A 14,048-nucleotide genomic window follows, 5' to 3' on the forward strand; every position below is an offset into this window, starting at 1 on the left:
TTCATTTAGTATCTCCCCCATTTTCTGTGGCTTCACACAAAGGCTGCCTTGCTGATCTTTGAGGGGCCCTATTCTCTCCCTAGTTACCCTTTTGTCCTTAATATATTTGTAAAAACCCTTTGGATTCTCCTTCATTCTATTTGCCAATGCTATCTCATGTCCCCTTTTTGCCCTCGATCTATCCTGTCTATACCTGACATATGCTTCCTTCTTTTTCTTAACCAAACCCTCAATTTCTTTAGTCATCCAGCATTCCCTATACCTACCAGCCTTCCCTTTCACCCTGACAGGAATATACTTTCTCTGGATTCTTGTTATCTCATTTCTGATGATGAAGGACTTTTGCCCGAAACGTCGATTTTCCTGCTCCTCGGATGCTGCCTGACCTGCTGTGCTTTTCCAGCACCACTCTAATCTAGACTCTGATCACCAGCATCTGCAGTCCTCACTTTCATCCTGTAGCTCCTGTCTGTTGTGTTCCTGTTCTCTGCCTGCCTGTATCTCATGTACCTATCCTGTTTCCTGTATTTTCTGTGTCTGCTGTGTTCCTGTTCCCTGTCTCTTTCTGCATCACCTGTATTTACCCTGTTTGCTGTAGCTCCTGCACCTCCTGTGTTCCTGTTCCCTCTCTCTCTCTCTCTCTCTGTATCACCTGTATCTGCCCTGTTTCCTGCAGTTCCTGCATCTGCGGTGCTCTCGCTCATATTACCTGTTAATTTTGTGTTGAGTACCTGAGGTACTTCTGGCCAGGACACAATGTAAGTAAGCTCTCAGGCTTTTCCTGGATTATCACAGGATGGAGAAATCAATCAGATTATTCCTGGAAGTTACAAAGTGATAGGTAATAGTGCCTTGTTTTCCCTGCCTGTGCTCAATGCATGATGCTTAGTGGTCTGAAAACCGCCAGATGTCACGTACAAAGGCAGATATATTGCGGATGAGTGGAGGCCCCCATCAGTGTCAGCAGTTTAAAGGTTTCAGTCAATATTTACATAGTCCTGGGCTGCAGAAAACTGAGCAAATGTGATCTATATGTCTCAGAAATAAGAAAGATCCTGTAGCTAATGAGTAAAATCTCCATATAACCCAAAATTAAAAACCTACATAGGATGTACATGCTTAGGGATCAGAGTATAGTAGTGGAGACTACATGTCAGAATGTGGTCTTATAAAAGAGAAGGAGTATTATAACAGTGGATTGTCCCAGCTAGCCGAATGGAGTGGGAAACCTGCCTCTTGTGAAGAATGACATTTCTCATCGTACCTTTCACCAACTCAGGATTTCCCAAATATGTTCTCGAACCAATGAAATACTTTTGAAATTTAGTCACTTGTATCATGTGACAGCCAATCTGTGCACAGCAAGATCCCTCAAGAAACAATGCGATAATAACTTAGTCCAATCCTCATTCTAATGAAACTGGAATAAAACGAGGTAGGGAGTAGGTTCTATATCCAACGTTTCAATAACTGACAGTTTGGATAACTGCTATTTTCGATAATGGATGTGTTTAACACCAATGGGATAGATAAAGGGTATATTTGATAAGAGATAGGTTAATTAACCATTGGGTTTGGTAAAGGGTGTGTTAAATATTGAATGACTGAGTACCAGATGGACTGGATAACAGATGGATTCAAAAACTTGTGGGTTCAGTCATGCTGTGTTGAGAACTCAAGCAGTAGTACAAAGACTTTTATCTCAAATTATTAAGTGGATACTCAGGTGAAACTATAATTAAAGCCTGTCACTTTAAGGCCAGAAAGTAAAACTGCATTAAATCTAGGCAAATGATTCACCTTGTTGAAAATGTTTTGAAAATTTGCAACCCTAAGTCAGAAGAAACTATCATTAAACAATGACACTTTCCCATAATTACTGATCTGATTTGTGAGGGATACAAGGCCTTTTATTTCACAGTTATATTAGCAGATCTTACTTGCTGTTACTTGTGGGTCTGATCCGTTTCTGTGATATTCAACTATTAATCTAACCTAGTTCTCGTAGCTACTGAGCCAGTTATTGCTGCGGGGATGAACTCTCAATAGTAAGGAGGTAAATAGTTGTTTTCTGCTTTGTCCTGAAAGAAGATCTCTTAATCTTTGATTATCTCCCCTTTGTTTTGGTCTCTACATAAGACGAACATCATCCAGGTATCCACCGTATGGTTCTAATCAAGCTGTTCAGAGATTTTATTATACACCTCTGGGAGAAGTGGGACTTAAACCTGGCTCTCCCAGTCCAGGGGTCCCCTCAAGGTCTTGTTTGTTTCAATAAGAACATCTCTCAGTCTTCAAAACTCCAATTAGTACAAACCTAACCTTTTGAACCTTTCTTCATAAGATAAGCCCTTTTATCCCAGAAATGAGTGAGTGAACCTTCTGTGAACTGCTTCTAAAGCATTACTGTAACAGACCAAAAGTAAAGACAGTCCTCCAGATATGGTCCTTGTACCACTGTAGCACAACATCCTCACTTTATATTCCATTCCTGTTGCAATGACTGACAAGATTCAATTAGCCCACCTAACCACTGCACTAACATTATGTGATGTGAAGACACTGGAGCAGGAGGATTTCAGTGTTCATGCACAGAAGCTCTTTTTCATTTGATATTCTTGTTTCTCATTCCATATAAAAGGCTACTGGAATTTGGGAAGAGATGTTGAATTCACTGGAGCTTCAAAGTATCTCCGAAGGGGTTAGGCACATAAAACTGTGAAAGGAAGGTATAATTAAAATATGAATAAATCCCAGTCCGAATATGGACATATGCATATATAATGGGAAATGTTAACATTAAAATTAGTCTGAGATACATAAACAGGAAATAAGATTCTATAGACAGGGAGAGTACACTGCCATGAAGTTCTCTTGTATAAAAGATATCTACAGACAATCAAAAAACAAATAATAAAGCCGTACTCACACTTCACTTGTCACGGAGGAATTTCGGGACATTGTTTTGGGTGACATATCGTAATCGCTGTCAGACCGATAAAGAAATGACTCCCGACGCTGGCTCTGAGGGAATGTTGGATGTAGCACCAGTCCCGGACTCGCCTGCGAGTCCAGTGGACTCCGACCTGGAGATGGTCCATTCTCAACGTCAAAACTGCAAAAAGAGGAATTTGTTTTTCATTAGTTTGCATCTCCAAATGAATATTCCCTAAAATTGCTGATGGAACATTTGGAAATTTAAAAATAATATCTTTCTCAATTAATTGCTGTCTTCCTCTCCTGAAGGTGCTGACTCTCCCTCAGGTACAGTTCCCCATCTCTTGAAGGTGGTGACACTCAGTGGGCTACTGGTCAATGAACTCAAGTTGCCCTTCATTTCCAGTTTTAAATATCGGAATATTAGGTGTTGACAAAATATCAGATTGTAGAGGATATCACAACTAAATCTAAGCCTGCCTTCATGTCACATCCATTTGTGGACCCTAACACATACTGGATACTGTAAGTCATATTTTACAATTTACCTGTGATGTTTCTGATTTCGGGTTTGTATCCTGACAGAGAATGAACAGTCTTTATGTTTAACTAATCCTTTAGACTCATCGCTGATTGCGGGCTAAATCTTTTGATTTTTTGAAGAACACCTGTGCTCTCAAAGTATTGATGATAACAGACCACACACTTTAGATGCAGGTTGTTTTAACTCACCTGGTGCAGCCACAGTCCTTCTTAAGCAGCTTTTTAAATCCCTGAACTTCCCACAGTTCTACTTTCTTCCTCTAACTTCCCCTCACCATCCCCTCCTGAAGGTGATGACCAGGGTTGATAAATCCAATGGTGTTGGCAGCCTCTGCTACCTTATCCCAGTAAAACAGACCCTGGGATATTTCAGTTTGCAAAAGCTATGCATTCTAGATCAGAATCCAAATATGAGATTTATTTGTAAAGGTTACTAAATCTTGGTTTTAATATTTCCCAGGAAACACCAAACCACTCTCCTTCACTCAAGAACTCCCACTCTGCCCCATCCAACTCCTTAGTTACAGTCCAGCCCCACATTGTGAAGAATCTGTGTCCAGTCCACTTATTCAATCTTTTGGCACTCCAGTCACGTCCACTCTCTTGCCTGCTAACCCTCTCCTGACTTACTCTTACTTGGCAGTAGATGGTGACTGTAGAAGTTAACACTGAATGAGGAATCATCCTTTACTAAATGCTCTGTGGGTTTGGGATTAGCTGTTGATTTGAGGAACTATCTCTGGCTGAATCCACTGTGTGATTGCCTAACTGAAGCAGTCTGATGGCTGGGTGCAGGGGTGAGAGCACAAACCACCCCTGAAGAAGGGCCTGTGCCCGAAACGTCGAATCTCCTGTTCCCTGGATGCTGCCTGACCTGCTGTGCTGTTCCAGCAATAAAGTTTCAACACAAACCACTCCAACACCATGGAAACAGGGTAAGGGAAATCTAAGAGATAAATGAGGCTTTGGTAGAATAGAAGGCATGAACATTGAGTACTGGACACAGTACAGTTTTAAAATCCAAGGTACGTTGTAAAGTTACCACAGTTCCACCATCTGATCAGAGACAGATCACTGGTGGTACACCTCAGGCCAGGGGCTAGGTCAAGAAAGCAGGGCCTTCATGAAAACTTCAACAGGTGTGGGAACTGAACCAATCCACATCAAAAGCCAGCAAACATTATCTTGAAGTGTAGACAGAAGGTCTCTATGATAACATGATGGGCTGATCAAATGGGATCCAACAGAAAATCATAACTTTCTACCTGCATATACCACCACAAACACTTCCCTTCAAATTTTGTCATCATTAACCTTAGATCTCTCTACATTTTAATCTTATCCTTCAATTTGCTGATAGTTTTTTAAAAAAATTATACATCCTATTCTCTAGGAACTGCACCCTACCTTACACGTTCACCTTGAACAATCTGATTAAATATCCTGCCTTACACAGTCTCCCCCCATTCAGTTTAACTACCCTGCCTTACACACTCTGCCCCCCACATGGATTAGATACACTGCTCTACACACTCTCCAGTCTCATTTCCACATTCTTCTGTTAGTTCTACATCCACAGGTCCAGGCTTAACTTCATTTTTAATTTTCATCCTTCTATTTCCTATTTTGTTTCTTTCTTTCCCTCCTCACTGTTTGTATACAGATAAAGCATTTTGTGCATCAGTTCACAGGCACTGCTGTGTACAGAGGGCACAAAGTACTGTACATTGACGCACAAATAGTGGACAATATTGATCAGGAGCACTATTATTGATCAGGAGTTGAGTAACAATCAAGAATAGTGCACAAAGTTAAAAATCACACAACACCAGGTTATAGTCCAACAAGTTTAATTGGAAGCACACTAGCTTTCGGAGCGCCGCTCCTTCATCAGTGAATCAAGAATAGGACATTGATCAAAATGTGAGATCAATCAGAATTTGCCAAAATGCTATATTTTGATCAGGAACAGACTATTGACCAGGAGTTTTAGACTGAGCAGGGGCTGCTTATTGATCAGTAGCAGAATATTAATCAGGTACAGAATTTTGATCAAGGGCAGAATATTGGTAAGAAGCAGAATATTGCTATTGCACTTTCTTTAGAAGTGTGAACAAATCAGTTAAGCAAATTAATCTGATTAAAAACCAAAGTCTGTAGAATAACAATAGCTGTGAAAGAATGAGATAACATAAGCATCAGCTGAGTGAGCTAGCTCATCAGTGAGGAGGGATACTCAGCCAGGTCTCTAACAGCTGAACTTCTCACAGCTATGCCAACTGCACAGGCCACAAATCCAAATGGAGACTGACTGGTATGAGTACCTCTCAGTACCAATGAAAAGCAGAGAACTTACTGCACTGTCAGCAGGTAGTGCTGTGGCCACTAACAATGTGCAGTTGTTGGGTGCATGGCGATCGGTTAGTTCAGTTGGCTGGATGGCTAGTTTATGATGTAGAGTGATATCAACAATGTGGGTTCAATTCCAATGAGGTTACATTGAAGAACTCTCCCTCTCAATCGTTCCCTTCACTTAAGGCATGTTGACCCTCAGTGTATACCACAGCTGGTTGCCTCTCTCCAGTGAGAAGGCAGCCCTAAGATCCACTAGCACTATGGTGACTTTACCTTGTTGGAGCTACCGATGGATGACACACAAGCCAAGGGAAGATGCAGCAACATGACTTGTTTAAGCTGGACCCATTTTTGAGAATGTCAAACAGAGAAGCAACCAAAGCATTGCTGAAGTGTAGACCCACAGTTGACAGAGCCTGACATCAGCTTCACACCTACAACTGATGCCCCTTCACTGGTGGCTTCGTCCTCCTTGCTCTATATTCTAGTCTCTTGTCTGTAATCTCATTCAGATGGAGGTGACGTTTGAGTTTCTGTAGCCCCACGGTGAAGTTGATGTTTGATAGTTTTGCCCCACAGTGGAGTTGATGTTTGATCGTTTTGCCCCACGGTGGAGTTGATGTTTGATCGTTTTGCCCCACGGTGGAGCTGAAGCTTGTTTCAAGTTCCCACCACCCTCTTCTGCCCTCAATCACTGTTTAACATCCAGTAAATAGAGAAGGACTACAAACCTAAGAGTCCTTGTGAATCGTTGTTTCTTGATGTCTTCCTCATTGAAGGAGAAATGCATAACACCGTCCTATACCAAATGAAGTCAGACCCTCGGCTACATCTGAGAAGCGTGTGTAAAGATGCCCAATGTCAGCTACTGCAAGACAATCTGAACCGAACAACTTCCCCAGCACTTACTCATTTCTCTCTCTGTCCCGAGGTATCAGAGGTAGCGTGGCTTTTTACAAAACCCGACACAGAGTCACTGCTTTGGACTGAACCAAGTTACATTTCATTAAAATGCTATTTGTTTTATAGGATCTATTTACAGAATTGACAGCTGATGACATTTAGACAGAGAAACAACCACATAAGCAACAAATTTGGAAATTTGCAACAAACTCGGAAATTTGCAAAAAACTCTGATATCTGGCAGGAAGCTAAGCATCTTCATCCAGAAAGGGTCTCAGGAAGGGTCACCGGACCCGAAACGTTAACTTTGATCTCTCTTCACAGATGCTGCCTGCTGAATTTTTCCAGCAATACTTTTGTTTCATTCATTCCCATAAGACCTAAGACATAGGAGCAGAAATTAGGCCATTCAGCCCATCGAGTCTGCTCTGCCATTCAATCATGGCTGATAAGTTTCCCAATTCCATTCTCCTGCTTTCTCCCTGTAGCCCTCAATCCCCTTGATACAAATGTACCGGTCCCCATAAAGCTGGCCAATCCCAGAGTAAGCCCCTGGTCTGTGCTGACTTGGCTCATGCCTGAGAGGTCTCCGTGGCTAACCCTCCAGACCAGGAGAGCACCTGCTCCTCACGGAAAGGAAATGTGTGAGGGTACTGGTTAAGAGTAGAATTGGGCTTGAGTACTTGAAGTTTCTAATGCTGCACCAATCCCATGTGATAGTGGGCAGAGAGCTGGGATTGCTTCGATTTTGCCATTCTTCCAGACGGACCAGAGTGCACTGTTCCTCAGGTGCAGTGACAGGAGGTATCTGCCACTGAAATCTAACACATGGAGTAAATGTGTGGTATAAGTGGGAAGCACTGACTGACAACCAAGACTCCATTTACAGCAAATATGATCATTCTGTCCACATTTCACCCCCAAGTGCAATTTAAATATTTTGTGAAATATTCATAAAACAGAGCATCTACAAACCCTTTCTTTGGAATCTGTTCTCCTAAAGTATAATCCTAAACTTAATCTCAACACCAATCCCAGCTCTCAACCTATTCCTATCCTAAGCTCTACAAAAAACCCTGCACACACACACTTCAACATCCTCCACCTTAAGTCTTCCTCTCCGGTTTAACTATATAATTCAGACATCCATGCTGGCAAAACAAAAATTGAAGGGGATGTTGCTACTAGGTTGAGATTAACAGGGTTGGAGGAGGTACATTTCAGGCATAAACACTAGGGCAGATCCTACTGTGTCTAATGGCCTGTTCCAAATGTAATCAGTAACCCAGTGGTTTGAAATGCACAGAGTTCTTGGAAAAATATTGTATCAGTGAAAGTCTGGCAGAAATCTGAGCTAAGTTATATCACATGAAGGTCAATGTGAATGTGATTTTTAAAAATGAACCTTTACGTGTCGCAGTTACTTAGTGGGTAACTGTAATAAGGAAACACATGGATTGAGAGGTCTAGGGTTTTGGCTTTGATCTCTTTACCTGATTTCACACGGCTCATAACGTTTCTGTTAGTAACAGTATGAGGATTAGTTTTGTTTTACATCTAGCACTGCAATCACACAAAACTGAACATTTTTTCCCATCACTACATTACCCATGGTATATTCTTCCATCTATTAACCACCACGGGTAAATCACCCATGTTTCCAATTGGACATTTACCATGCCAAGCCCATTACAGGTACCACACACCATCAAAAGTGAGGAAGGTGATGTTTAGCAGTTGGAGAAATTATCCAGTGAGGCCCGTGCCTCATCACTTACCTCAGCTCTGTCTGCTGGCTCCAGGTCCCACCTCTCCTCCCTCACTTCAATTTCTACCCAGGGAACTGCCAAAGTCCCTTTTCAGGGATCTTCCCCTATTCCAGTCTCCCCTCATGGTTTCTGCTGGAAAGTGAAGGGGACTTTTGTTGTGATGCTTACTGTAGTTGATTGGTCTGCTCACACTTTTGTACACATTATGATAACCCCAGTTGGGGAAGGTAAATGGCAAGTGCTGGGTTCACACAGATCTGTACACCGGCAAGACACAATTCCAGGAGTTAAGACATTGATAGAACTACAACACATTGCTGTTCCAAGCAGACTGAGCAGCTCACTGCCAAGTAATCCAGATAGAAACTAGCAGACCTGAGTGAATCCCAGTGACGGGAATAAACGGTGCCATAGGTGTTCTGGGAACTTGTGGAGGGGGTAAAGGTGTGAGAGGTTTTCCAGAGAAGTTGAGATTCAATAGTCAGCCTTGCACTGATGAAACTTCACAAAGTGGTGATTTGATTTCGAGTTGATCCTGCCATATTTTTGCAGGAACCTACGAGCTGAACAGCTCCAGTGCTGGGAATCCTAACTCCGTCTCTTTGCAGTAGTTCAGGAGGGTGTGTGCTGTCTTAGTGATGTCAGCCTGTCCTATCCCTCTGTACTCAGTCAGCTGTGACGACAGGACCATTCATTTCCAGCTCAGTGCTGGCTACTAGCCAGCTACAGTTCGATCAGAATCTCACTCCCGACTGAGACACCATCCCTGTCACTCACTTTCCCTCATTATCCACGGGGCAGAAACCCATCAGGTCACATTAAAGACTTTCCATTTTGGGGGGAATCCATGGTCAATGTGTAAATTACACACAAAATCGTGTCAGTTTTGTCATGTTGGTTCTTTCATAGATTCATACAGCACAGAAAAGGCCCTTCAGCCCATCGAGTTTGTTCTGACATAACTACCACTGGACCACTAATCCCAATTTCCTGCACATGTTCCATATCCTTGAATCTCATGATATTTGAAGTACTCATCCAAATATTTTTTAAAGATTTCCAGCCTCCCCTACTTTACCAGGCAGTGTATTCTAGATTCCTACCACCCACTATGTGAGCAAGATTTTTCCCAAATCCCTTCTGAATCTCCTGGCCTTTACCCTAAAACAATGCTTGATTGACTCCTCAACGAAGGGGAACAGCTGATTTCTATTCACCCTGTTTAACTAAATGAAAGCAAGTGTCCCATATGCCGCCTTAACCCTCCTGTTCATGTGCTCTGCTGACTTCAGGGATCTGTGAATAATTACCCTGAGATCCCTCTGCTCCTCTAAGTTACCCAGTGTCCTTATTCATCAAATACTCCCTCATCTTGTTTTTTCTTCCAAAGCGTATCACCTCGTAGTTATCAGGTTAAATATTATCTGTCATTGGTCTGTCCATCTGACCAACCCATCTGTATCTTCCTGTAACCTACAACCATCTTCTTCACTATTAACCACTCTACCAATCTCGGTGTTGTTTGTAAATTTGTTGTCTGAACATTCCCCCCACATTTTCATCTTTGTAAATTTGTTGTCTGAACATTCCCCCCACATTTTCATCTGTATCATTTATGTATCTAACAAACAATAAGGGTCCCAATCTGATCCTTGTGGTACACGGCAGGATACTGGCCTCTGGTCACTCAAACAGCCTTCCACCGCTACCCTCTGTGTCCTATTACTGAGCCAGTTTATGATCCATCCTGCTAAGTTTCCCTCAAATCCATGTGTTTTAACCTTCTCAATCTGTCTCCCCTGTGGGACCTAGTCAAAAGCTTTGTTAAAATCCATGTAAACTACATCGACTGAACTTCCCTTATCCACACACTTGATCACATTTTCAAAATAAATGATATGACCTCCTTCTAACAAAGCCATGCTGATTATACCTAATTAACCCATGCCTGTCCAAATGGGTATTAATTTCCATCCTCAGAATTTTCTTTAATGGTTGCCCTACCACTGACATGAGACTCACCAGTCTATAATTTCCTCGTTCATCTCTACCACCCCTATTAAAAAGTGGAACCATATCAACTGTCCTCCAGTACTCTGGCACTTACCCCATGGCCAGAGAGGAATTAAAACTTTGTGTCAGAGTTACTGCAATTTCCTACCTTGCGTCCCACAATAGCCTGAGATGCAATTCATCCAGGCCAGTGGATTTGACTGTTTTTAAGCCTGACAGAGCATCCAATGCCTCCCCATTTCCTATGTCAAACTGTGCAAGTTCCTCAGGTACCTTTTCCTGAATTCCATTCTCCATTTCCAGATTAAAACCAAAGGGAGGTATTCATTCGACACCATTCCAACATGAGGTAGGATGTCCCCTTGGTCTCTACTCTTTCCCTGGTTACCCTCTTCCCTTTAATGTTTTAATAAAATATCTTTGGATCCTCCCTAATCTCTTCACTAGTCCTTTCTAATGCTCCTGTTTTGCTCTTCTAATTGCTTTCTTATGTTCCCTCCTGAATTTCCTGTACTCCTCCAGGGCCACAGGTGAATTGGTCCTTTTGAACTTGCTAAAAGCCCTAATCTTCTTCTTTATCATCATTATCTAGGATTCTCTGAACTTATTGCTCCTACATTTCCCTCAAAAGAGTATATGTTGGACCTGTACTCTCCCCAACTCCTTTTTGAATGCCCCCCCACCCCCACCATTGCTCTGCTGTAGACTTACCCACAAGGAGTTGTTCCCAGTTTACTGTGGCCAAGGTCCTACTTTATTCTAATAAAATTTGCCTTCCTCAATCCAAAGCTGTCTTTTGCAGTCCGTATTTTTTGTTGTCCAGAACAAATTTGAACTGCACCATATTGTGGTCACTATTGCTAAAATGTTCCCCCATCAAGTGAGTTTTGAGAAGATTTGTAGCTCAGATTTAGGTTCTGGATGTAGGTTTGCTCGCTGAGCTGGAAGGTATGTTTTCAGATGTTTCGTCACCATACTAGGTAACATCTTCAGTGAGCCTCTGGTTGAAGCACTGATGGTGTAGCCCGCTTTCTGTTTTTATGTTTGGGTTTCCTTGGGTTGATGATGTCATTTCCTGTGGTGACTCAAAATCTCGCTGGGCCCTCCAATACTGAGAAATCAATGCAATTCATACAACTGCAAGCAGCATTCTCCAGGCTAGCGAGGGGGGTTGCAGTGGACTACACATGTACCCAAAAGCCATCAATTTTAAAGCATAGACCTTTCAGATCATGAAAACTACATTTGTGGTGGATATCATTTGCCTTTGAGACTCCCTCTCTCCGCCGATTCTGGAATGATATTAAAAAGCGATTGCCATCTGAGGACAGACTCCGAAAAGAGCTCCCACATTATCCTGTTTGTCAATACTACCTCTGATTTGGCTTCACACAAACCTCATGAGATAGAAATGGATGCTGAACCAGAGAAACAAGTGAAAACCTGGTTCAGGGGATAGACATCAAACAGCACACTAAAGGTATAGAGGTTTGGGACGAGAATGAATTTGGCAGCTAAAAATGGGCTGATTAAAATCAGGGATAGGGGTGGAATTGGAGGACCATGGTAGGGGAGTGCTGGGGGAGGAAAGGTTGCAGAGGGATTTGAAAGCAGTGCTGAGCATTTTAATACAGAGACTCTGCTTTGCTGGGAATCTGTGCTTGTGAGAACAGGGGAAGGTGACTTGGTGCCTGCAGCACAGTCTGGGGTGAACAGGATCTTATCGACAGGCAGGATGGCCAGAGGAACACTGCTGGAGCTGTCACTATAGCTGAGCCAGCAGCGCAACCAGGTAAGGTTAGACAGGTGGCAAGGAGATGCAGAGGTGTGGGCTCTGAAATATAGGTCAGCAGCAACAAGAACTCTGTGTGAACAGCGCGGCTCAGCCTGAGGGAGTGACTAGGGAGAGGAGAGGTGGGGATGAGATGATGCCATGGTGGGGGGAAACGGGAGGGAATGAAATGGTGACCCAGGGGACTGAGGCACTGATTGAGGGGGTGGGTTTGACAGCGACGTTTGTGATGGGAACAAAAGACAACAGCTTCAGGCTTCTTGATCTTTAACTGAGGATATTCTGTCCCACCCAGGATTGGATGAGGATTTTCACAGGGCAGGCAGTAGAGGAATTGACAGATGTGGCATACAGGTGTCTATTGTATGTCCATTCAGCGAAATGATATTAACAGGAGGCAGGTGGATGGTCAATAAAAAGTAATCACTGGTAGAGCATTGGTTAGAATCCTCAAATAGAGCCTTCCAAACCCATAACCACTTCCATCAGAAGGTCAAAGGGTACCTGGGAAAACTATCACTTGTAAATAACCCTGCAAACCACTCGCCATCCTGACCTGCTGCTGGGGAGCACTGCCTGAGGACACTGAGCCAATAATAATATCAATGTTTCTCTGAGGCCCTGCTTAGAAATCCAGCCCTCTGACCAAACCTTTGGACATTTAACCCCATACCTTCTCAAATGACACAGCACCCTACTTTGGTTTACAATCTTCTGTGAAACTCGTTGGTATCATTTGCTCTGTTGAAAAGCCAGTTTAGATAAAAGTTCTTGTTGCAGTGTGGGGCCTGTTGGGTCCTAAGTAGTTTAAATGGAATGGGTTTAAGATTGCAGCAGCCATGCCCCATGGACAGCAAAGCTTTGAGAGGTCGGGGAGTTGCGGCACAGGGTTAGACAGACAGAGAGAGAGAGAGAGAGAGATGCAGGCAGGAGGAGGACACCCTGGAGGAAGGCAAGCTAGGGTTTTCCCAATTCTTGCTCTGTGTGGTTACTGTCGGCTCAGGGACTTGGATGCTATCCACAGCTTGCATTGCCTCCATGAGCAGTGAGTGTTTGGGTGTGGGGATGAGAGCAACGCTGTTATCTACCCAGTAAGGGTTATTATGCATTTAGCAGAGCATGAGAACCTAAGAAAGTAATGTTGTTACTTCTTCCTTTTCAGCTCCTAAATTATAACAGACACATCAGGATCAGCAGTCAGGTGGTCTGTAAAGAGGTGAGTACTTAATATCCTGAATGTTCAGCTACAGATGGAGGGATGGTGATGTCTAATGAAGAAATGATGACACCAGCAAGAGAGTCCTGGCAGAGAACTCTCACAGGACCAACGGGCAGTACGGCAGTAAGTGTCAATGCATCCTTGGAGAGAGCTACCTCAATGAGACTAGCACAGGGGAAAGATTAAAAAACAACCTTTTATAAAGAGCTCACTATTCACTGAGATGTTTTTCTGCACAGAGTAGACAGGATGTGGGGAGGGCTTTGGGGGAGGGGTTGATTTTCAGAGAAATGAATTGGGTCATTGTGCTGAAAACTTTTATAACCTCACAGGAAAACTAGACTGAGACCATCTCTCACATACACATCGACACAATCCCTCTCTCTCTCACACACACACGTACATACACTCCCTCACATACACACACATACACTCCCTCACAAACACACACACACACACTCCCTCACATACACACACACACATTCCCTCACAAACACACACACATACTCACACTCAC

The 14,048-nt window shown here is 43.0% G+C and overlaps 1 protein-coding gene across 1 annotated transcript in view; it reads right to left on the minus strand.

Moving 5' to 3' along the window:
- Nucleotides 1-14,048, minus strand: part of LOC122552394 (cAMP-specific 3',5'-cyclic phosphodiesterase 4B-like) — a 462,527-nt gene that overhangs the window by 41,554 nt on the left and 406,925 nt on the right. Inside the window, exon 5 of the mRNA XM_043695143.1 lies at nt 2,930-3,115. Within this exon, the coding sequence (XP_043551078.1) occupies nt 2,930-3,115 (186 nt within the window). The remainder of the gene's footprint in view (nt 1-2,929; nt 3,116-14,048) is intronic.

This window comes from Chiloscyllium plagiosum, chromosome 8, assembly GCF_004010195.1.
Source record: "Chiloscyllium plagiosum isolate BGI_BamShark_2017 chromosome 8, ASM401019v2, whole genome shotgun sequence".
NCBI lineage: Eukaryota > Metazoa > Chordata > Chondrichthyes > Orectolobiformes > Hemiscylliidae > Chiloscyllium > Chiloscyllium plagiosum.